Source organism: Physeter macrocephalus, chromosome 19 (assembly GCF_002837175.3).
Source record: "Physeter macrocephalus isolate SW-GA chromosome 19, ASM283717v5, whole genome shotgun sequence".
Classification (NCBI taxonomy): domain Eukaryota; kingdom Metazoa; phylum Chordata; class Mammalia; order Artiodactyla; family Physeteridae; genus Physeter; species Physeter macrocephalus.
The window spans coordinates 34856955-34882343 of record NC_041232.1 but is presented as its reverse complement, the minus strand read 5'-3'; the positions used below and the strand labels follow the sequence as shown (position 1 = coordinate 34882343).

Sequence of the window (25389 nt, the reverse complement as noted above, 5' to 3'; positions counted from 1 at the left end):
GGAAAGGGCTTTATAGATGCAAAGTAGCAAATGCAGAACATGAAGGCAAGTAGGGGGGCCAGCAACTCCGGGTGGTGAACCCACCGAGTTTCAATAGACGTTTTCACCAGCATCTAAACGAAAAACCTCCACGGGGATGGTCAGTTGCCAACTGGAAAGGATGAGGGAGACATCATCTCCTCCTGCCCAGATTGCACTCCTTTCCTATTTAGAGGCTTCGCAGCAGGGAGCTGTAATATGATTATTTGTTGATGAAGGGATTCTAATTGCTGCTTCAGAAGAGACTAACATGACCTATTGGTTTCCTTTGATGTTTTGTTTGCTGACACAATTGCTAAACTGTAATTTAGTTCAGAAGCGTCTTTTTAAACGTATATTACAGCACAGAACTGATTTTTAGTCGAAATCCACTTCTCAGAGTTTTTTGTTAATGCAAATCCTTTCTTCATAAAAGGCATATGTGGGCTTCACTGGTGGCACAGTGGTTAAGAATCCGCCTGCCAATGCAGGGGACATGGGTTCGATCCCTGGCCCAGGAAGATGCCACATGCTACGGAGCAACTAAGCCCATGCCCCACAAGTACTGAGCCTGTGCTCTAGAGCCCATGTGCCACAACTACTGAAGCCCGTGCGCCACAACTACTGAAGCCCGTGTGCCACAACTACTGAAGCCCGTGTGCCACAACTACTGAAGCCCGTGTGCCACAACTACTGAAGCCCGTGTGCCACAACTACTGAAGCCCGTGTGCCACAACTACTGAAGCCCGTGTGCCACAACTACTGAAGCCCGTGTGCCACAACTACTGAAGCCCGTGTGCCACAACTACTGAAGCCCGTGTGCCACAACTACTGAAGCCCGTGTGCCACAACTGTGCTCCACAGCGGGAGAGGCCACAACAGTGAGAGGCCCGCGTACCACAAAAAAAAAAAAAAAAAAAAAGGCATACGTTTTCTCTATCATCTACTGTCACCTTCATTCGGTTTCCTCAGTTCCCAGTGAGTTGAGGAGCTGACCTCTGATAACAGGGCAGTTGTCTCATACATGCGGGAGGGGTACAGTCCCTGGCTATCCTGCTCCCTCACAGTGCCAAGCACGGGACTCAGGAGTAGCCTCTAGGATCCTACCTGGATCAGCCTCACTGCCAATCACAGGGGCTCTCTATTCCCAAAGGGGTGCCAGTGGAAAAGGCCACAGGGATATGGCAGGCAAAGTGGGCTCCTCTCCTACCAAGCTGGTTCAGGGGAGAAAATCAAACGGATTATTGCTACAACTGCAGTAGTTCACTTTCCCTACGGGCTGCTCCTATAGCAGGGTCTATACTTCCATGAAGATATTGATGCTGTGGGGACTTCCCTGGCGGTCAAGTGGTTAAGATTCCATGCTGCCAATGCAGGGGGCTTGGGTTCGATCCCCAGTCAGGGAACTAAGATCTCACATGCCTTGTGGTCAAAAGATTAAAAAAAAAAAAAAAAAAGATATTGATGCTGTGCTAAAGGAACTAGGCATGAGTAGGCTTGAGGCCAGAATTCAAGTTTCCCTCTGTCTGTCCTTTTCTCTGAGAAGTGTCCTTACTATTTGAACCCCAGTGACCAATACAAGGACTGGACAAACACCATGCAGCCAACATGCCAAGTTCTGCCTGACCTGTATTCCACAAGACCTGTTTTCTTGGGCCTGCACAGTTATTTTTTTTTTTTTTAATCTGAATTTCAATGTCTTTTAAAAGGGCACAAGCTCTCCAGGTCACTGCTAATCCCTAAATATACCCTTAACATGCAGGTCACTTGGCTAATTCTGTGTCACTAACACCCCCGTGGGCTTTTGACCTTTCTGCCTCTGGTGAGCAGAAAATTCTCCTTAGTTAACAGAGGACTCAGAGTTTGACACTGAAGTCTCAGGGGCCTTGGATAATGAAAAAGGGTGGATCAAATAGGAAACCAATAGCTTAGTCTATGAGATATTTTAAAAATCCAACTAAGCCACTCTGGGTCCTCTTAGTTCTGCATTTTCTGTTGTGTGCCTTAACTTGGTGGCCCTTGGCAGACTACTTACAGGGTGGTCAACTTCTGGGTCATAAACCCCATGAGGTTCTGCTTTGAATTTATGTCAACATAGATTGTGTTTTTTCTCAGCTTGTTGCCATCAAAGCAATGCTTAAGTTGGGCTGATTTGGGCTCTGGGAAGAGAGGGCAGCCATTCTTTCAATGGATGCATTTCATTTTGCCCCACCTCTCAAGTTCAAATGCTCTGGAGATTCATACATCTTCTTTCTTCTCCTCCTCACACTTTTCCTTCCTTCTTTTTCTTTGACACCCAAATCCAAATGATGTATAAGTGGAGCAGATCTTGGTTGGGTAGGAGTGGGAAACATTGTCCATCTTTTTTTTTTCACTGCAAACTCCACGTTAGATCCAAGTTTGCTAAAACATACAAGGTTCTCCTAGCCCCTGGAGGTATCCTTAAAGTCAGCAAATAAGCACAGTGCATTTTTTTTGAAAGCAATCAAATTTCCTCGATGATCAGTCATTTAAAACTATACTAAGACAAGCAAACTTGCAGTGAAGCAGAAAGCAAAATTCACTTTTTAAAAAGACAAAACACAGGATCGTAAAGACATTTCATTCTTGCTGTCGGCTTCTTCCAAATGTTTCCCTGGATCCCAAGGGAGTGCTTTACCTCTCCTTTGCTATTAGGAGTATCTGGGTGAAAGTTTGAGAAGCAGTGTGAGATTCTGGTAAATTCTTTTCTAAAACACAGTCTGCTTTTGTATCTGAGAGGAGTATTTCTTTATTTCTGGGGTTCGTGGAATGAGAAATTATGTAGTCCTTGGCTGGACACTTAAGTCTGTTCCTGGGCTTGCCAAAAAGGCTTGGGTTGAGTTACTGGACTGGACTTCATATTCCCACTCTGAGACCACCGGGATTGTAAAACTGTTGATGCTGAGTCCATTTCTTGTAAATGGCTCCACATATTCATGAATAAATAGTTTAGTTCTGTTATTGTTGGTTTTGGAGTCACCCCCACACACACACAGTTATCTTGTTTATGCAGAAGTATCAAGCATTGGCACTCTCTCTGTTCCGCATTTGTTGGAAAGTAAAGAGGCAGCAATAAAGAAATTCTATTATGCATGTTTTCTGCCTTGGGTGGCACCTGGAATTTGCTGAATTTGCTGAGAGCAACTTAAATTTTAAAAGGCTCCTGAGCCTCACCTTTTTCATGCCATTTGAGTCAGATGGAAAACCAAATAATTAGAATAAGCAAGCTGTGTGGGTCCTTTCTCTTGCTCTCAGCTGACTCCAGACCCTGCCGTGGAATTCTAGCACCTCTTCCCCACCCCCCTTCCAGCTGCTAAACTTCCACGACCAGATCTAAACAACTATCTTCCCTCCTCTCCCCATCTCAGATAATCAACAACTGAGTTAGCACATTACCTAGGACATCGCGGTACAAAAAATGTTCAGAGTTGAAAACAAAACAAAGCAAAACCACCCCTAACCACTGGTTTATCAGAACATCTCATTTACTTTACGTTGGTCTTCTTCAAACTTGAAAAGTGACTTTAAAGCAAAGAAGCAGATTTTCACCAGCATTATATAGACTCTGACTAATGCCAACCAAAAATATTTTGCCCAGACTGCTTCCCACTAACTTGTACCCGGAGGGGATGGGGTGAAGCAGAACTGAAGAACAAACGTAAACAAAAGTCCAGATATACTGCTCTTTCTTTCAGTGACTCACCCCAGAATGGGACCCTGTCTGAGATCTCACAAAATCCTGTTAAATCTTTCTAGGCAAGATGCTTAACTACTGTTAGCCTTAGGAAAGAAAATCAGTATCATATCTTCCCAGTGATACTGCATTTTGGTAATTATCTCAACTTTTGGAGAAGGCAGCATGGTGTGGTGAACGAAGATTCAGCATCAGACTCAGACCAGCCAAGGTTTAAATCCCAGAGCCACCGTTTTTTGGCTGTGCACCATTGGATATGTGACAGGTCCTCCCGGGCCTCTTTTTTTTTTTTTTTTTTCCATCTGCAAAATGAGAAATGATGACAAGGATTAAATGAGACAGCAGATGAGAGAAGCAAGCCCAGTGCTAGGCACACAATCAATGTACGCATCCCTTCTTTTTTAAAATCAGATCACAGACTGTGAACATAAAGTAACTCCCCACCAAGAGCTGACTGTGGCCGAGGGCGCTGTTTTCTACGAAGGGAGCTCTTGGTGGCCCTTAGTTGTGACTGCTGATTGCACACATCTGGAAACTATGACAACTGTTTTGCTTTGAGCTCAGCTTGGCCCAAATATAGCTCTATATAAAGCAGCTTCTATCCCTCAGTTTTTCCCAACACATCATAGCTTGGCATGAATTTGGGCAGAAGAGTGGGTGTCAAAAGAAATGCAAAATATCTGGGAGGAATTCAGATTCAACTAAGAATCACCCAGCCCTGTATGACCCCTGGAGCAGCTCCCTGTAGTAACTGTCCCTGGAGTAGCACATTCAACACTCACAGGAGCCTACTACGAAGCTCTATTATTATACCTACTTTGCAGAAGTTTCAGCTGAGTCTGGGAGGTTAAGTGGCTTTCTCAGGGTCACAGAAATAATAAGGTTTGAGATAAGATCCCAGGCTTTTTTACTTGGTTAAGAAAGCAGGAGGATTTGCCGGGTTGGAAGATGGGCAATGGCAGTGTCTACTTGCCAAAGCCTGCTTTGAGTTGCCACCATCCGCAACAAGTGCCGGGGAGGGGGTTTGTTGGGAGGAATGTCCCAGGTAAGGTGCTTTTTACCTTTAGAAACCCTGTGCCTATGCCCTCTGTCCATTATGTCACATAGCGACTGGGGCAGGTAGTGAGATCTGGCTAATTAAACATGTCATGTAAACAATATCTGATCACTAACTTTAAAAACAATTTGTAAGGGCTTCCCTGGTGGTTCAGTGGTTAAGAATCCGCCTGCCAATGCAGGGGACACGGGTTCGAACCCTGGTCTGGGAAGATCCCACATGCTGCGGAGCAACTAAGCTTGTGCGCCACAACTACTGAGCCTGCACTCTAGAGCCTGCAAGCCACAACTATTGAGCCCTCATGCCACAACTACTGAATGAAGCCCACGCGCCCGTGCTCTGCAACAAGAGAAGCCACTGCAATGAGAAGCCCACTCACCGCAACAAAGAGTAGCCCCCGCTCACCACAACTAGAGAAAGCCCGTGTGCAGAAGCGAAGACCCAATGCAGCCAAAAATAAATAAATATAATAAATAAATTTATTTTTAAAAAGAATGCTACAATTGTCAGCTTTCTGGGTTTTTTTTAACTGTTTAAAGAAATACAGAGCAATTCTTTTTTTTTTACCACCAAAAGCAACAATAGTTTATTCAAATTATTTTTAATTCTTTAGAAAGAAACATTCATTTTTTATGTGAAGGGAGAACCCTGGAGATGTCCAGCCTTAGGTCAGACAAAAATAGCTGAGTCCGAGCACCTACAGAGCAATTCTAAACACAATTCCTTTATGGGTTTAACTGATGAATTTGTTCTTTCTTTTCACCTGAAAAGCTTCCATTTTCCTCTTGCCCCTTTGTTCTCAGGAGGCAGTTTTGAGTCCCAACATGCCCTGCATCACCTCCTCCTGTGTCCTCTGCGGAAGCAGGGCAATCAGAGTGTGGGCTTCAGCACAACCCCAATTGGATGACAAACAGTGAGAGTAATATGCTGGTAGAGTTTTTAAAATTCCAGAATACCAGAATACAGTACTGCAGCCCCCCTCTCTCCAAATCAAAGCCTACTGAATGAAGTGATGACTGCACTCAAGTGCAATTATACTGAGCACGTAAAATTGAAACACTGAAAGTAAATCTTACATTCAGATATTGCATTTCATATTTCAGCATATGCCAAATAAGCTAGTGACATTTTTATCATTGCTGAGTGTAATGTCAGGAGACAAACTTCTACAAATTGTCTACATAACTTTTTCCATTTTATCTGTTTTCCATTTATGGAGTTGAACACATGGTGTGACTTTTAGTAGTCTCTCCTCCTTCTTCCCCGCATTTTATGACAAGGGATCAAACTCAATCTTGATTATCCTAAATTTACCCTTAGGTAACCTCAGACCCAGAGGGGTTTTTTTGTTTTGTTTTGTTTTGTTTGTTTCAATTTGTATGGAAAAGGAGAGAGGAAAAACTTCCAAATAACCCTATAAACCTGGTCCTATGGATGCTGGCAAATGGCCTGGAAAGAACAAGTGCCAGCACGTTATAGAAACCCACAGTGGCTGGTGGCTACCAGCTCAGGTCTCTCAGGTCGTGGAAACTCGGTAATAACCGAGGGAATTGTGGGTTTTAACGTATGTCAGATTTCGAAGATGGGGCGGGCTTAGTTGAGCCGGGTCTCCCTGGGGGCGCACAAGGGAAGCGGTTGGGAATGAATGAGCCGAGGCCCCGAGCCCGCGTTCCTGGCAGTGGCGCCCTAGCTCCAGCGCCGTGACAAGCGTTAAGGTAACAACCGCCGCCGCCACCAGAGGATGGCTTCCAGCTTCAAGAAGTCAAACGTGGCCTCCACCAGCCAGAAAAGAAAGGTGGGGCCTAAGCCCGAACTCACTGAAAATCAGAAGCAAGAAATTCGCGAAGCGTTTGACCTCTTCGATGCCGACGGCAGCGGCACCATCGACGTGAAGGAGCTGAAGGTGGCCATGAGGGCGCTGGGCTTTGAACCCAGGAAGGAGGAGATGAAGAGGATAATCGCCGAGGTGGACAAGGAAGGCACAGCGAAAATCAGCTTCAATGACTTCTTGGCCGTGATGACTCAGAAGATGGCCGAGAAAGACACCAAGGAAGAAATCCTGAAGGCTTTCCGGCTCTTTGATGACGATGAAACCGGAAAGATCTCTTTCAAAAACCTAAAGCGCGTGGCCACCGAGTTGGGGGAAAACCTCACTGATGAGGAGCTGCAGGAAATGATTGACGAAGCAGATCGGGATGGAGATGGTGAAGTGAACGAGGAAGAGTTTCTCCGGATCATGAAAAAGACCAGCCTCTATTAAAGTCGGTTTCTCCCGCAAGCATGTGTAGGGAGATTGAGTTGACTTGCTGGGTTCCCTGCTTCTGTTTTGTGAAACCTTGAGGTAGAGGCCAGCACTGTCTCTCCTCTTACCCCCAGGTGGTCTAGAGAGTTCTATTTCCAAATCTCTAGCTCAATTATAGAATTTTAAAGATGCTTTTAATATGAGTTTTGGTTTTTCATTCCCAAGAGCAGACCTGGAGGAGTGTAGGTTGAATCAAAGATCCTGAAACTTCTTTCCATCCACCATTTGCCTTGCATTGGTGGACACCCATTAAACTGAAGGCAAGACAGCTTCTTGGGACAAACAGCAAAGCAGTTCCCTTGTCGCTTCTTTGGTAGTCTTATATTATCTTGCTTCAGATATTATTCCTTAAATTCAAGTCACTGTTCTCGCATAAGATGGAATCACCAGCAGGTCATCCTAGCCATTGATTTTCACTTAACTGAATACTGGTTTGAAGGAAAACAGTGCAGCCATTTATTGGGCTCAGGAAAGGGACTGCTCTAAAGGATAGGCTTGCCTTTGGCTGGTGGTAAATTGTGCTATTTAAACTGTTCTCTGGCTTCGTCACATGCGAATGATTCTTGATTTGCGTGTACATTATCTACTGTGGATTATCGGGACCACGATGTATTCTTGGGCTACAGAATAAAAACAGAATTTAATATTGGCCCAAGCAAAGTATGATTTGCTTAAGAGATTAAGCTAACTAATGACTTTGAGTAATATTTATAAATGTAAGATCTTAGCTTAGGAAGTTGTAAAAAAATATAACACACTTTGAGCTACTTATCTGTCCTTGGAAAGATAAACTAGTGTTTTAGTTATTAGACGAGTTATACTATAACCTTAGTCATTTTATTATTGCTTTATTACAAGCCACTGCCTACCTTCTAATTCTTAGAACATCTTGGTTCTTGATGCTTAATTTCCCCTCCTCTGGTATATAGTTGATGCCAGAATGTCTGGCATGTAAGTAGTTCTCTATTTTATAATCCCAGGAAACTATTTGTTGTGGCTTGTGTATGCGTTAATGCTACTTGTTCTCTGTTATAAATTAAACCTTTCTTGTTCTGAAATAAAATACCTACCCATTTGAACATCTACAAATATGAAGTTAGAGAAAAGTTAAATAATATAACTGTGGGAAGATAATGAAATCTATCTGCTGAGATGGAGACCTGGACAAATGTTTTGATAACAGGCAACAAAACTAGCAAACAGGCAAGATATTTTGGTCATAACTAAATTAAGTCTTCATACAAAGTCCCATTAAAATAAATGCTGAAATTCTGGAAAATTTTTCACTTGCTTTGCCAGCAGTTTTACCCTTCAGAGGATTGTTAATCCAATCAGGAAAACTACTACTCTGGGTTTAATTCTCATTAACAGGGACTAATTTGTCAAAGCAGCAGTACTAGCTGAAGTGATGGGTATGTGGGCATTTACTGTGAGAAAGGATTTTGCTGAGGCGGCTGGCACAGGGCAGGGGAACTCACCCAGACTGCAAATGCTAACAGTTCAGGTTCAAGGTCTTAGTGTGGATTCAGGTGCAGTTGTAGGGGATACAGGTGCAGCTTGGACCAGCACCAGTGTGAGGGGCCCAATCTGAGGGCAAGGGGAGGAGTGTGGCATTCTGGGAAACAAGAGTTCCTGGCATCCTGATGACCAGAGTCTTGGCCCAAGGATCTACATATGGATCAAGGTAGAAAAAACAGAAACAAAGAAAGTTGGCAGGAACTAGGAGAAAGGGTCAGAGCCTTGGCCAACTGGACTGGGTTCAGTCTTGGCTCCTGGCCCAGCAGAGGATAGAAGCAAAAACCAGGAACCCAGGCTGAAGCCCAGGAATCAAGCTGCCCAGACACCATGGGGTCAACTGTGGAGGCTGTAGCCCAGGACCTAAAGGGTTGCCTTAAAGACACAGTCCGTCCTACACACAGGAAGGGGCTCCAGAGTATTTCTGAATCCCATTCACTGCTAAGGAAGAACCTCTCAATGGACTACTAGTTTTGCTTCTCAATCGGCATGTATTCTGGGAGATGGAGGGTAAATCGGGGGCAGGGGAACAACTAGAGCAGACCTAGATTGACATTTGAATTTTAAGAGAAGTAAATCATACATGTCTGGCTGGGTCAGACATGCATCCCAGTCTTTACACAAATAGAACACAAAAAGTTCAATGAAAATTTAAAAACACCTTTTTGCAGATGAGTAAACTCAGCTATAAAGGTTGGGGAGAGCTAAGAAAGTAGTTTTCACTGGGCTATTACAAATGGTCGCAATAAAGAAGCAGGAAGTATACCAAAGAAACTGTGTAGGGAACTCATTGATAAACTCTTGCTTTCTAATGATAAATGTTAACAGGTGAAAAGCAGAGCATCAGGCCAAGGATAAAAATATGACAGTCTCAAGGTTGTATTGCTATCAAGGCTAATGCCCCAAATGAGCAGAGGACAGTAAAGGAATTTTTTTTTTCCTTAAAGGCATCTTAGTTATGTCTAAGATGAGAAGATTGAAGATGGGATAGGTCCAACTCTTTAAATTGTTGCAGGTTGGTTTCCATGGGAAGCAGGCTCTTTGAGTCTTAGGTTTGTGTACAGGAAGTTTATTTGAGTTCTCTGGATCACACGGGTGAGGGGGAAAGAAACCAAGACTGGGTAGAGGGAGAAATTGGGCTATGATATGGTCACTAACAAAGGCCTCAGCTGATCTCATGGGGAGCTCTGGAGCAAGGGTGACCCTGCCGATGACCCAAATTGTGAGGAGGAAGGTGGGCCTCTAAAACTTGTCATTGATTGACAGTCACTGGACATGAGCTGTCCCTAGGAAGGGGGTATGACCTTGAGCAAGGTGGCTGTCCTCAGCCAAGGGCAATCAATCTCTGGGAGAGGGAATTCAGTTGCAAACTACTAGCTGTCAAGGCTGCCAGCACCTGGGGGATGACTTCAGTTCTGAGGGACAGGCCAGAGGGGAGATCTGGGCAGGGCCACACGGTGTCCACTATACCCCACACCTTATACCACTTAGATCTACTGGCTAATTCAGGATTCTGATGGATCTTTCTTCCTGGGGGAAACTTATAAAAGGAAATCTAGAGGGATGAACTACAGCCTCTGTCACAGCAGCTGGTCTCTAGACCACAAGTATCGCTCATCCTTCTCCCCAACCACACGGTCTGGATTCCCCTCACCCTCAGCACCTCTGCTGACATGTGACTTGCCTAGTGGGATGACCCAGATCCTCATCCCTGAGGAGTCTGGGCCCCTAATCACCGTGCCCCTCTCGGGCTCTGGCTGCTGCACACATCTCTCTGCCCTCAAAATTGACTACAGGAGCCCCAAGAGACGTTCAAGTGTGTCACCTGGGTGCCAAGCATACTGTCCCCATGTTCTGCCTACAGCTCTGCATCCTCCTGATGTCCAGGAGCAGTTACTCATGGTGGTGACAACTTCCCTGGACTGCCGCCCTCTTGGCAAGAGGAACCCAGCGTAAATGGGTGGCGCGCATAGTTTGACATTTAATGGGCCTCTTGCTGTGCCTACTGAGGGGAACATTCCCCCTCTGGGAGCCAAGATCTCTAAATGCACAGAGGCCAGAGTTGTGGGGACAGGCAGCACCAATTAAAGGGTAAATGCCTGGCAGCTGTGGTAAGAATGACTTCCGCCCTTGATGTGCTGGACTCACGTGACACCACACCATATAATGGCCATCAGTTTTGAGTGTGTGCTGCATCCTGGAGGGTGGCAAGGCATCCTCACTGGTTGTGATGCCCAAGCTGGCCCCTCAGCAGCATCTCCAACAGGCTTTTCCACTGCTCCATCAGGTCAAAAGCTTCTGTGTGTTATTGGACCAGTAGACTCTGGGCCTGAATTCCCACTGTTGCACTTCCTTTCCTATAAAGTGGGTGCCTCGGTCCAATGGAATATTCTGTGGGATCCTATGTCAGTAAATACTCAGCTGTGGTGCTGGCTGAAGCTCCACAAGCAAGACCAAAATATGTGTCGAGTCCAGTCAAGATGAGTCACTCATCTTTCCAGGGTGGAAGGGATCCAGTTAGACTACTTGACACCAGGAGGCCTGTTGGCCTCCTTGGGGGATGGTGCTGTTTCCATTTGGTGGCCACAGTAGCTATATCACCCTTCGTGAATGGGAGTCCGAGCTGCTGGACCCACGCACAGCCTCCATCTCTGCCCAGTGACTACTCCATTCATGTGCGTATTGTGCCAGCCCTGGGGTGGCAATGACAGAGGTAGACTGGCGTCAACTGGCCAAGTCATTCTACCTAGTTGTTTGGCATCTCTTATACGATAGAAATGCTCTGATAGGTGTTAATATGAATTCCTTACACTTCCTACCCATTGCCATAAATACATCTATGTGTCTTTTTTTCCAGATCTTTTTATCCCTGATGTTTCCTTTTCCAGAGTCCTGAACAATCAGCCAACTGATTGGTCACCACTGTCAGAGCCCACATGTATTCTAATTTCAGGCCACTTTTCTTTCCACACAAAGTGGATTCTGCTCTACCAGAAATTCTGTCCATTGGGAGGGTTTCCTCTTTCACTGATATCTTTCTGGTCCACCTTTGAGTGTAATGAACCTATGTTCCGTTGTACCAAAGCTGACGTATCCCTGAACCAACTTCAGCATTTTTACTCTTCCAACAGCTAGTCATAAAGGACCACCTACCCCCACGTGGGCACAGGTATGAGCTGAGGGAGGGGCTCTGGTGCAATTTGATGGATGACAGGGGCCTTCTCCTCACGCAGCTTACTTGGGTCCTCTAGCCTTGCCTGTGCCGGATCCCAGGCATGTGGGTTCTTAGTTGCCCGACCAGGGATCGAACCCATGCCTCCTGCAGTGGAAGCATGCAGTGCTAACCACTGGACCACCAAGGAATTTCCCCAGATATACCACTTCTTTTTCTAGTTTCCCAAGGTGGCAGATTACACTATTGATCGTAGATCTTTCTTCTTTTCTAACATATGCATTCAATGCTATTCATTTCCCTCCACTTTTCGTTGTATCCCACTGCATTTTTATTTTTTAAGATTTTTTGATGTGGACCATTTTTAAAGTCTTTAATTGAATTTGTTACAATATTGCTTCCTTTTTATGTTTTGGTGTTTTGGCCCCGAGGCATGTGGGATCTTAGCTCCCTGGCCAGGGATGGAACCTGCACCCCCTGCATTGGAAGGTGAAGTCTTAACCACTGGACCACCAGGGAAGTCCCCCCACTGCATTTTTATTTAGTTCCAAATCTGTTTTAATTTCTCTTGAGACTTCTTCTTTGACCCATGTATTATTGTTTGATCTCAAATATTTTGCAATTTTCCTGCTATTTTTCTATCTCTTCTAATTTAATTCTCTACGGTCTGAGAGCATGCTTTTTTTTGTTTTTTAAAAGCGCTGTGTTCTTTTGTTTGTCTGTTTTTGTGTTTTTGTGTTTTTTTTAATTTATTTTTGGCTGTGTTGGGTCTTTGTTGCTGCGCGCGGGCTTTCTCTAGTTGTGGTGAGCGGCGGCTACTCTTCGTTGCGGAGTGCAGGCTTCTCATTGCGGTGGCTTGAGAGCATGCTTTTTGAGATCTATTCTTTCTAACGGGTTAAGGTGTGTTTTATGCCCCATAATGTAGTCCATCTTGGTGAAAGTTCTGCATGAGCTTGAGAAGAATATGTCATCTGCTGTTCTCAGATGCAGTCGTCTATAGATGTCAATTATATCCGGTAGATTGATGGTGCTGTTGAGTTTAGCTATGTCCTCACTGAATTTCTGCCTCCTGGATCTGTCCATTTCTGATACAGGGGTGTTAACGTCTCCAGTTATAATAGTGGATTCATCTATTTCTCTTCACACATGGATCAGTTTTTGCCTCATATTTTGATGCTCTGTTTTTAGGTGCATAAGAATTTTATGTCTTCTCGGAGAATTGACCTTTTCATCATTATTTAATGCCCCTCTAGATCCCGGATAATTTTCCTTGCTCTGAAGTCTGGCTTATCTGAAATTAATATTATTACTTCAGCTTTCTTTTGATTACTATTAGCATGGAATATCTTGACTTTTAACCGACCTGTGTCTTTACATTTCAAGTAGGTTTCTTATAGACAACATATAGTTGGGTATTGTTTTTTTTATCCACTTTGTCAGTTTCTGTCTTTTAATTGGTGTTAGATCAGTTAAAAATGAAAGATTTTATTTTACCTTCATTTATTCCTTCTCTAATGCTCTTCTTTTTTTTCTTCCAGTTTTATTGAGCTATAATTAACACATAGCACTGCATAAGTTTAAGGTGTACGGCAAAAGGATGTGACTTACATACCTCATGACATGATTATCACAAGAAGTTTACTGAACATTCACCATCTCACATAGATGCAAAATAAAGGAGAAAGAAAAAAATATATTTTTCCTTGCGATGAGAACACTTGGGATTTACTCTCTTAACTTTCATAACATACAGAAGTGTTAAGTTTATATTAATCATGTTGTACATTACAAACCTAGTACTTTTTATCTTATAGCTGGAAGTTTATATATTTTGACCACCTTCATCCAGTTCGCCCTCCCCCTACCCCCTGCCTCTGGTCCTTTTCCTATGAGTTTGTTTGTCTGTTTGTTTTTATATTGTTTTGTATAAATTTATTTATTTTATTTATTTTTGGCTGCATTGGGTCTTTGTTGCTGCGCGCGGGCTTTCTCTGGTTGCGGTGAGCGGGGGCTACTCTTCGTTGTGGCGCGCGGGTTTCTCATTGCGGTGGCTTCTCTTGTTGCGGAGCACAGGCTGTAGACGCACCGGCTTCAGTAGTTGTGGTTCACAGGCTCTAGAGTGCAGTCTCAGTAGTTGTGGTGCATGGGCCTAGCTGCTCCGCAGCAAGTGGGATCTTCCTGGACCAGGACTCGAACCCACATCCCCAGCACTGGCAGGTGGGTTCTCAACCACTGCACCACCAGGGAAGTCCCAATCTGTTTGTTTTTAAAGTATAGTTGACCTACCACACTATGTTAGTTCCTGGTGGACAGCACAGTGAGTTGATATTTCTGTATATTACAAAATGATCACCACGATAAGTCTAGTTACTATCTGTCACCATACAAAAATATTACATTATTATTGATTATATTCCCCACTCTGTATGTTACCTCCCTGTGACTCATTTATTTTGTAACTGGAAGTTTGTACCTCTTCATTTCCCTCACCTATTTCACTCATCTCCCCCACCCCCATCCCCTCTGGCAACCACCTGTTTGTTCTCTGTATCTATGACTCTTTTCTGTTTTGTTACATGTGTTCACTTGTTTTGTTACATGTGTTCACTTGTTTTGTTTTTTAGATTCCACATAGATGTAAAATCGCACAGTAAATCTAATGCTCTTCTTTTCTTTATGTAGATCTTAGTTTCTGAATTAAATCATTTTCCTTCTCTCTTGAAGAACTTCTTTTTTACAAAGCAGGTCTATCACTTTTTTTTTAAATTTATTTATTCATTTATTTAATTTTTGGCTGCACTGGGTCTTCACTGCTGCACATGGGTTTTCTCTAGTCGCTGAGAGTGGGGGCTACTCATTGCTGTGGTGCACGGGCTTCTCAGAGCGGTGGCTTCTCGTTGCAGAGCATGGGCTCTAGGCGCGCGGGCTTCAGTAGTTGTGGCTCCCGGGTTCTAGAGCACAGGCTCAGTAGTTGTGGTGCACGGGCTTAGTTGCTCCAGGGCATGTGGGATCTTCCCGGACCAGGGCTTGAACCTGTGTCCCCTGCATTGGCAGGTGGATTCCTAATCACTGCGCCACCAGGGAAGCCCTCTCCTTCACTTTTGAAGGATTACTTCACTGAACCCAGAATTCTAAGTTAATGTTTTTTATTTTTAGCACTTTAAGTGTTTCACTCCACTTTCTTCTTGCTTGCCTGGTTTCTGAAGAGAAGTCAGTACAATTCTTATCCTTGTTTCCCTAAAAGTAAAGTGTTTCCCCCACTCCGCCTCTGGCCTCTTTGGGGAATTTCTCTTTGTCTTTGATTTTCTGCAGTTTTTTTTAAATTTGATAATGAAAGGCTTTAATTGTAATGTCATTGGCACATGTCATTGCTTTACAGTTTCATAACTTAAGTTTAAATATTGAGAGATACTTGGACATTTTTTAACTAAATAGCAAGCATTTAAAATACCATGGTGTTTAGCTAATGTGTATTTAAAAGTATAAATGAGAGTCATAAAAATAAAAAGATGTTTTAAACATAGGGTCTGTAAATACACCCTATTTTATAATTTATGGTAACATAGTATGGTATTTATTTATTTATATATTTATTTTATTAATTAAAGTATAATTGACCTACAACACTCTTTGTTCCAGGTGCATAACACAGTGACTCAATATTTCTATACATTACAAAAGGATCACCACTTCTACATTTGGATAATTACATGCAGATTTTTGGTGTTGTCTGAGATTCCTGGATCTGTGGTTTGTGTCCATCATTAATTTTGGAAAATTCTCAGCCATCATCATTTTCAATATTTATTCTTTTCCTTTCTCTCTTTCTTCCCCTTCTGGTATTCCCTTTATACATATGTTATACCTTTTGTAATTGTCCCACAGTTCTAACACATTCTTTTTTTTGTTTGCATTGGGTCTTCATTGCGGTGCATAGGCTTCTCATTGTGGTGGCTTCTCTCGTTGCGGAGCACGGGCTCTAGGGTGTGCAGGCTTCAGTAGCTGTGGCACGCGGGCTTAGTTGCTCCACGGCATGTGGGATCTTCCCGGACCAGGGCTCGAACCCGTGTCCCCTGCATTGGCAGGCGGATTCTTAACCACTGCGCCACCCGGGAAGTCCGCTTACACATTCTGACCTATCTTTTTCATTCTTTCTTCTCTTTACATTTCAGTTTTTGAAGTTTCTGTTGACATATCTTCAAGCTCACTGATTCTTTCCTTGGCTATTGATGAGCCCAAAAAAGGCATTCTTCATTTCTGTTTCAGTGTTTTTGAGTTCTAGCATTTCCTTTTGACTATTTTCTAGAGTTTCCATCTCTCTACTTACATACACATCTGTTCTTTCAAAATGTCCACTTTTTCCATTAGTGCCCTTAGCATATCTGTTATTTAAATGATGATTAAGTCCTGTTGGTTGTTGGTGATGTTGAGTTTTTCTACAACCCTGCTGACATTCTGTCCATTTATTCTATCAATCTGTTGAGAGAGAGATATTGAAGTCTCCAGTTATAATTCTGGATCTGTCTATTTCACCTTTCAGTTCTATTAGTTTTTGCCTCACGTATTTTGCCGCTCTGTTGTTTGGTGCACAGGCATGTAGGATTGCTGTGACTTCTCAGGAGATTGACCCTTTTACTATTATATAACATTAGTCTCAGTCCCTGATAATATTATGAGCTCTGAAGCCTATATTATATGATATAAATATATCACTTCTGCTTCCTTTGATTAATGTTTGCAAGATATATCATTTTACATCCTTTTACTTTCAACTTGCCTATACCATTATATTTGGATTGAATTTCTTGTAGACTGTATGTAGTTTTAATCCACTCTATCAATATCTGTCTTTTAATCAGTTTATTTAGGCCCATTCTTTTCGTGTAGATCTGCTAGTGACAAATTCTCTTAGTTTTTTTCTGTTCCTCTGAGAATAACTTCATTTCTCCCTTCATCCCAAAGGATACCTTCGCTGGATACAGGATTCTGGGTAATCAGTTCTTTTCTTTTGGCACTTTAGTGTGCAGTATGCTGTCAAAGTAAGGACTAAACTAAAATAAAAATGAATGTGTTTCAGGCTACATTCATAAAAGCGCAATTCACCAAATGAGGAGGAAAGACCCATTTCTATGGTCTGGAGGACTGTGCTCACTTGTGGGTTTTACATCTTAAAAGGAACTGAAGAAATCAAGGCCTGTTGACAGCAGTGAGATAAATAGGGTGAGGGGATACAAAACCACATCCTAAGAGAAATGGCTTAAAATAACTAAGGCTGTTTCTCCTGAAAAGAAAATTCTCTGAAGGAATATGACTTCCAAAGAAATAGGACTTGTTCCACAGGGCTCCAAGGGGTTTCAGAGAGAAAGAATGATAAGGGAAAGAGATTTCAATTTCGTATCAGGAAGAATTTTCAGCAACCAAAGCTGCACAAAGATGGACTGCACTGCATAAAGATTATGTTCCTGTCATAAAGGTGCAGAGGTATGGGTTGGATGAATATTTTGCCAGTATGCCACAGGTATTTCAAGCTATTGATATTGTGATACCTTGCCAGGCATCTCTATTTTCATTTGGGATTCCTGGATGTAAAATGAAATGGAGTGTATTTATTTATTTATTTATTTATTTATATTGAAGTATAGTTCATTTACAATATTGTGTTAGTTTCAGGTGTACAGCATAGTGCTTCGAGGTTTTTACAGATTATATCTGAAATGCAATGTATTTAGATAGAGAACCTTTAGATGTGGCAAATTCCACTTTGATTTTAACAACCAAACAAAATTATTTATCCTACATAAGAACATTTTATTACTACAGTTGGTGATGAAACTTACAGAAAATGTCTGCCCTGTTATGAATCTTGCCTGATACATTTATAATTTGAGGTGATGCTATAAAGTGCTATGTGTGATTTTAACAATAGCCAACACTTAAATAGCACTTACTCTGTACCACCCACTGTTCTAGGAGCTTCTACATATTCAATAATTATCTCCACTTTACAAAAGCATTAACTGAGACATGAAGAGATTAAGTAATCTGTGCAAAGTTACACAGCTAGTAAGTGGTAAAAGGAAGATTTGAATCCTGTCTGTCTGACTCCTAAGTCTAGACTTGAAATGTATACATTGCCCACCACCCTAACTCTTTAGTTTAATCAGCTTGTCAGGACCTGTCCACTCCCCAATGCATGTGTCCCCTTCAAAAGTCACGCTTAACCAATGGTACTGCTGGGCTCAGAATATTTTTGGAAGTTCTCTTTTGGAGACAATCTAAACACCTCCAGCATATTCTCCAGAACATTCTCAAGAGGCAAATCTAACTCCACTGAGACTGGACATAGCCTCAAGTGATTTGTAGTCAAATCTGATGGACAGAGTGGCTGGAAAAGCTGGATGTTATCATTTGACATTTAAAACCATCAATGCCACTGAAATGATGAGCCTAATTTCTCTGAATGGTTTGTAAACTGGCTTTGAAGTTTCTTCCGAAAGAGAAGAAAGGTGATGACTGATGACAGTATGGCTGGAATAAGTCTCTAATCACCATAGCAACCCAGTGTTTTGAAAGAACAACACTCACTGGGATATGTCCATCTGGTGATGTTGTTATTTTCAAAGTTATACACTACACAGATGCATCCTTTGCTTGGTAAAAGAACTGTTCTTGCTTTTTTTTTTTTTTTTTTTGGCCATGTAGCATGTGGGATCCTACTTCCCCTACCAGGGATTGAACCCACACCCCCAGCATTGGAATCGCAGGGTCTTAACCACTGGATCTCCAAGGAAGTCCCTGTTCTTTCATTTATCAAGAAATAAAAAGGAGGAGGGAGAAGGCACCAAATAGGAGATTTCCATGTATCATGTACTTGAATAACACAGATCTTGATTAGGTGCCATTAGGGAGAAAAGCTAAAGCCTTTGGAATCTCAGAAGTAACAGAGTCATCATATCATCTTAGGGCAGCAATAGCTTCCTAGTGACAGACCTAAGTTGGAAGCCCAGAACAGAGCCAGTTCCTAGCTGGTTTTGGCAGAAAAATTACTTCTCTGAGACTTAGTATCTTTATCTGTAAAACAGCATCTTTTCAGGATGCTGTCAGTTAGAAATAATTTCTATAAAGGGATCTGATCCATACTAGACCAATAGAGGGAACATGTTAAAAATAATTGTAGATGAAGTGTACTAAGAAAGACAAAGTAGATAAACGAGTACATCCTCCTCACATACAGAGTGCAATAACCTCAGAAAAATGCTGTCTAAAATAAACTCACCTACTGATTCACCATTCACCCCTCAGGACCACTGAGAGCAAGTTTGGGACACAGTGTAGAAAAACTATTTTAAAATTTTATGGCTCCTTAGCAAGGATAGGCCTGCAATTTCTGTTGGCTTCCCGGCTCTCTGGTTCCCTCCTCCATCACCCAGAGTTTGTGAAACTGCCCGCCTGCCCCGCCCCGCCCCCCGCGGAGGCCCAGGGGCAGAATCTGGCGTGTAGAGACTGACTTGGCTGCCGAAGGAGAGCCGCCTGCAGGTATGCATGGTGTACCTCGCGCAGCCAGCGGGCAAGTGGAGGCTGAACCCCGGCCAGGACGCTCTCGTTAAACCCAGCGCCTGGCACAGGGAACAACTGCCCAGAAGTACCTTTTACTTGGCACACATGCACTGACTGCTTTTTTTTTTTCCCCCTGCTTTATCGGCCCAGAGGGGTGCTTTTTTTCTAATTTGCACAAAGCATTGTATATATTACTCATGGGCCTGCCATCAGAGTGGTTTTTCTGTTTTTCTTTTTTAACCGAGTTAGCTTGCCAAGTTTGAAAAGTCAGGGATTTCATGCAAGATTCTGTATTCCTAGCTTCTTTGAGAAAACGGGATGTTCTTTCCACAGTAGGCCCATATTCCTTCCTGACAACATTTTAGCTGGAGCCAGATGGCCACTGCTTGCTGCAGACCCAGACGGCTGGTTCTCCGCAGGCCAGGGGGCCTCTTAGGTTCCCACCCCCACACCGGAGGTTGGGAGGGGTTGGGGGGTCGCGGGTGGGGCTGGGGGTGGAGGGGAAACTAACGTTCTGGGCTAACAGGTCTGATTTCCAGCTAGTGGCATAGACGTCTTCAGGGGGCAGCACGTGCCCGCATATGAGTGACGGGTGAGGCATGACGTCCTTTAGGAGGAAGAAATTTCTCTCCTTACCGAAAGCCAGAGGAAGCCACTGTCTGGTCACGCAAACCCCGTGGATGTGGGTCCTTTCCGGTGTGGGCAGAACAAAGCCACCCCCTGTTCTTCTTCCTGGGGAACGTGCAAACAGTGGTGGCTACTTCAGAGGCCGCCAGCAAAACTCAGGCCACCTCCTGGGCTATTCCAGGACGTTTCTTCTCTTTATCAAAACAGCCGGGAGGAGGAGGTAGATGCTAGGAGACAACCCATCCCTACAAAACTATGGGAAAAAAAAAAAAAAAAGCAGGTAGCGAAAGAATCACTCTGACACTGGTGTATCAGTGTCAGGCAGTTCGTGGCATTCTCCGCGCAGGTGGCTAAATTCAGCATCGGAGGAAACCGTGAAAGGGCCCAGTGATTTCAATCCACATTCCTGATGGGCCCTGGTTAATGATGTTAATGAAATGAAGAGCTGCATACGCTATTTATGGCTAGATTAAGCTGATTACTCTAGCTTAGCCTACTTTTCAATGTACAAATCTCACCGGTGGACAATGCAAGGCTCTGTTATCTGTTTTTCTCTCCCTGGGACTTTTCTCTGGACATTGAAAACAGGAATCCTAATAAGACCATTTTTTACCTGTCTCATTTGAGAACAGGATTTTCAAACTCTCCCTTCAACATTGATGAAAATCCCTCAGTCCCTGACAGTGACCGCAGAAGCTTCCAAAAATATGCAGCAGCACAATTACTAGGAGAGCTGAGATGTTGTTAACTAATAAAGGTGCCATAAATAAAGAATGATGAACCACTATGGGAGATGACTCGACAGAGAAGGACACGTCAGAATGTGGGATAGTAAAAATCACTTAAACTTTGCATGACCTTGCAGAAAGTCGTGGTGATGTTCTGCCAGGTCCCTGGGAGAGTGGATTGAGATATGGCTGTTTCCCAAGACTTACTATCTAGTAGGCTGAGTTTAGACCCGCTCTGAGCCTTCTTCCTTGGACAGCCTGGAGTCTCTGTCGTGTCTAAAGGGTTATCTGAGTTCCTCTCTGCACTTTACAACCTTTAGGCAGGAGCAGTTAATGAGACTATCAATTCCATGGAAGCATCTCGTTTGTAGCAATGGGGACGGGGGTGCCTCTTTGATAATTTAGAACAGTGCTGAGCAGAGGGTCAGATCTCCCTGGGGTGGTGTCACAAACTGGAAAAGTGGCTGTGGCACTGCGTTCCTCTACGGTTTTCTACAGCTGTTCCAGATTTTCCATGGGCTCACCTTTAAATTAAAAGAATTTCTGCACTTTCAAGAATTTGAAAACAAAGCCATGTGTGAGAATATGAGACCCGCTCCTATGCCCTTGCAAGAAATAGGTTGCATTCCTTTTTCTGCACTCAAAAAAAAAGTACCTCCTCTTTTTTTGTTTTAGAATGCCATATATGTAAATGATCCCAAATTAATCTTTAGCATGTGCCCATGTTGTTTTGATTTACTGAACTTTAAAAATATGCCCATTGTTCCCTTTTAACAGCTTTCGGCAACATTTTCAGAAGTGGAAATATATGAGCAAATTAGTAAATGAGTAGAATTAGCCAGTACCATTCAGCAAGCATTCAAGGTACGAATACTTCTACAATACACAAAAAGCATCAGTATAGATCTTATAATGCTATATAAGGTTTCTTATTTAACTTCACTCTTAATTAGCAACATACAATGAAAATTATATAGAGAGAAGCAAAATAATATAGTCACTGGAATAGTATTTTTACACACTTTTAAGTGATTTTGGTTTTGTTTTTAAGGGAATTGTGTGATATAGTGGAGAGAACAAAAAGATCTGGTTTAGATAGAATTTTAGTTCTCTACCTTAACAGTTTTGTGACATTGGGCAAATTACTTAACTTCTCTGATCCTCGTTTTATTAAACTGTGAGGTGGAGTTGGTAATATTCATATAACAGGGTTGAAAGGATTAAACGAGATTCTATGTAAAATGTCTAATGGTGCCTGACACAGTGTAAGATGTTCAATTAAGGTAACTCTCATTATTTGTAGTTTTCTCAGGTGATGGTGACTTCAGATGCTTAAGTAAATTTTTTTAAAGCTTTAGAAATAGTTGATTTTTCAAATTATTTAAATGATGTGATCATTCTGTAATGTACAGAAATATCAAATCACTATGTTGTACACTAGGAAATAACATAGTGTTGCAGGTCAATTATATCAATACTTCAAAAAAAAAACAAACAAACAAACCAAACTCATAGAAAAAGAGATCAGATTTGTGGTTACCAGAGGCTGAATTGGATGAAGGTGGTCAAAAGGTACAGATTTCCAGTTACAAGATAAATAAGTACTAGGGATGTGATGTACAACATGATAAATATAACTAACACTGCGGCATGTTATATATGAAAGTTATTAAGAGAGTAAATCCTAAGAGTTTTCATCACAAGAAAAAATTTTTTTCTATTTCTTTAATTTCGTGTCTATATGAGATGATGGATTTCCACTAAACTTCTCGTGGTAATCATTACTTCTTGTGGTAGTGATGGATGTAAGTCAAATCATTATGCTGTACTTTAAACTATACAGTGCTGTATGTCAATTATATCTCAATAAAACTGGAAGAAAAAAGGATATAACTCACATATCACACAATTCCTTCATTTAAAGTATACCCCCCGGGTCCCTGGTGGCCCAGTGGTTGAGAATCTGCCTGCTAATGCAGGGGACACGGGGTCGAGCCCTGTTCTGGGAGGATCCCACATGCCGCCGAGCAACTAGGCCCGTGAGCCACAACTACTGAGCCTGCGCGTCTGGAGCCTGTGTTCCGCAACAAGAGAGGCCGTGATAGTGAGAGGCCCGCGCACCGTGATGAAGAGTGGAGGAACCCGTGTCCCCTGCATCGGCAGGCAGACTCTCAACCACTGCGCCACCAGGGAAGCCCTAAAGGATTTATTTTTAGCACCAAGAATGTCAGTGACATTTTTGTCACTATCATGGAATTGTCATATTGTCACAATTATAAAAATTAATAATGATTTAAATCAGGGGTCCCCAACCCCCGGGCCGCAGCAGACTGGTACCAGTCCGCAGCCTGCTGGGAACCGGGCAGCACAGCAGGAGGTGAGTGGCAGGCAAGTGAGCGAAGCTTCACCTGCTTCCCCATCGCTTGCATTACCACCTGAACTATCCTCCCCACACCCCGGTCTGTGGAAGAATTGTCTTCCACGAAGCCGGTCCCTGGTGCCAAAAAAGTTGGGGACTGCTGATCTAAATTAACTTTAATTTAATAAATAATTTAATTAAAGTATTAATGAAACTGTTTCCCTTAGTGTTGCATCACATAGGCAAATCTTAATTTTGGTGACTGGAATAGGGGTAACTATTCCTCTTATTTGCAAACTGTCACTTGTTGTTACTGTATATACAGCAGTTGGATTTTTGTTTTTAATTTACTTCAGTAGCTTTAGCCTTTCCCACCAAGATTCAAGGCAATCCATTTGCCAATTTTTTTTCTAAAACTCTCTCATAAATTATAAATACTATATACAGGCTAAATCTTTCCTGTACTTCCATATAGGACACATAAATCAGTATCTATATGATGTTTCTCACTAATAAAAGGAATTTATCTGGTTCCAGAACCAGGCAGTTTTATTGCAATACTGAGTTTCCACAGTTCAGCCAAAAGTTTGAGGATAAAGACTTGCTGCAAAAAGCCTTAACTAGTTCTCAACTGCTTTCTCACTTGGCATATAAATACAAAAGTTAGAAATGGCCACTGGTACAAGAGCTGTGAGTGCATATTCCTCCCGTAGAGTATCAGAACAAGAGACTTGCAGTTTACAGACAAGGCTGGCAAGGTGTTTGGAAATATATCCAGAAACCTGAGGAAATTAGTGGAAAGAGAGGCTTGTTATTTCTGTAAATATGCTAGAGTACATTTTGATTTTACACCTGAGGAACCAATTAGATTAAGTATGTTTGTAAGGTTTGGGGTTAAGAAAATACTGTCAGTGGAGGGTTTTTCTTAGGACTTCTTAATTGATTCATCCGCAAAGTTACCAGATCCCAGTCAAAGAAGATTCTAAGTTTTACAAAACTCAAGATAACTGTCAAAGAGCTAGAATAGCTTTATCACCTCTGAATAATGCCTCAATGAAGCTATATCGTGAGGAATCTATCTATCTATCTATCTATCTATATATATATATATTTTTTTTTTTTGGAAGGGCAACAAATGTTTATTAGCTTCTCTACGAGCTGGGCTGGAGACGCAGCTCCTCTCCCAGACGGTGGCTGCCCACCCTGTGCGAGGTGGTCCCCCTCCGAGCTCACTGGAGCCACCCCGGTGACGGGGCAGACCCCAGGGGACAGGAAGGCAGCGTTCCGCACCCCACGTGAGGGACGGGGACAGGGAGGAAAATAATCAGGAGAAGCAAACACTTTGCAAGGTTTTGTTTGTTAGTCTGACAGCAGGTAGGGGTAGAGGGGGTTCCCGGGCAGGGCTACCGACCCGTGTTCCGCGTGCCCGCGTGCAGAGACCCACACTGGCGCTGGGGTCACGGGGAACCAGCCAGACAAGATGAGCCGGAACGCGCTGATTTCGAAGCTTTGTGTTCATTTCACCCTCGGCCCCTTCTCGATCGGCTTCCCAATATCTTTCCCCCGGAGCTTAAGGCCGATGGCTCTCTCGATTTTGCCCAGAACCTGGTTGTTAGGAATGGCCCGGCCCCTCTCACGGTCAGCGACGACCTGTGGCTTTTCGTTGATTTACGTCGCCAGGTCCTTCTGCGTCAGCCCTTTGCTCTGCAAGCCCTGCTGGATCACCTTGCCCACCTCCAGGGTCACCCGGTCGTGGTGCAGGTCCTCAGTCTCCAGGTCCAGCTTGGCTGTGTTCTTGGTGATCCAATGCTGTTTGTTCTGGCCGGCGGCCCATTTCTTGGAAGCCTCCACATCTTCTCCTCCTCTCTGAGCTGCTAGAGAGGAGGACTTGGACTTGGCCTGGGAGGCCATGGGGCCCTTTTTGGGCCAGTCACTCTCAGCCATGGCAGGGCAGGCGGGGCAGGTGGTCCGTCCGGCGGCTCCGAGGCAGCTGCTCGAGACCCGGCGACGCGACGTCCCCTTGTCGCTCGGCCGCTTCCGGCGCCCGCCGCGGCCCCGCCCCCTAAATCTATATTTTTTAATTAACCCTAATTGTGGGGTGACCAACTGTCCCAGCTGACCTGAGACAAAAGATTTCTCAGGCTGAAGGATTTCAGTACTAAAACCAGGACAGTCCCAGGCAAACCAGGATGGTTGGTCACCCTACCCAATGGCCTGATGTATATCATTAGATAGAGTATCTGGATTCTTTCATGCCTCAGAAATCTACATGGGGCTTCCCTGGTGGCGCAGTGGTTGAGAGTCCGCCTGCCGATGCAGGGGACACAGGTTCGTGCCCC

General features: G+C 43.4%; 1 protein-coding gene and 1 pseudogene across 1 annotated transcript; one reads left to right on the top strand and one right to left on the bottom strand.

Annotated features, from left to right (window-relative positions):
- Window positions 1–6329: 6329 nt before the first annotated feature.
- On the top strand, window positions 6330–7227 carry CETN1 (centrin 1). The gene has a single exon (XM_007107843.2). It carries the CDS (start codon window positions 6532–6534, stop codon window positions 7048–7050), a length of 519 nt encoding a protein of 172 aa, XP_007107905.1. The 5' UTR covers window positions 6330–6531; the 3' UTR covers window positions 7051–7227.
- Window positions 7228–24565: 17338 nt separating this feature from the next.
- LOC102988058 (endothelial differentiation-related factor 1-like) lies at window positions 24566–24994 on the bottom strand (annotated as a pseudogene).
- Between the last annotated feature and the right edge of the window lie 395 nt (window positions 24995–25389).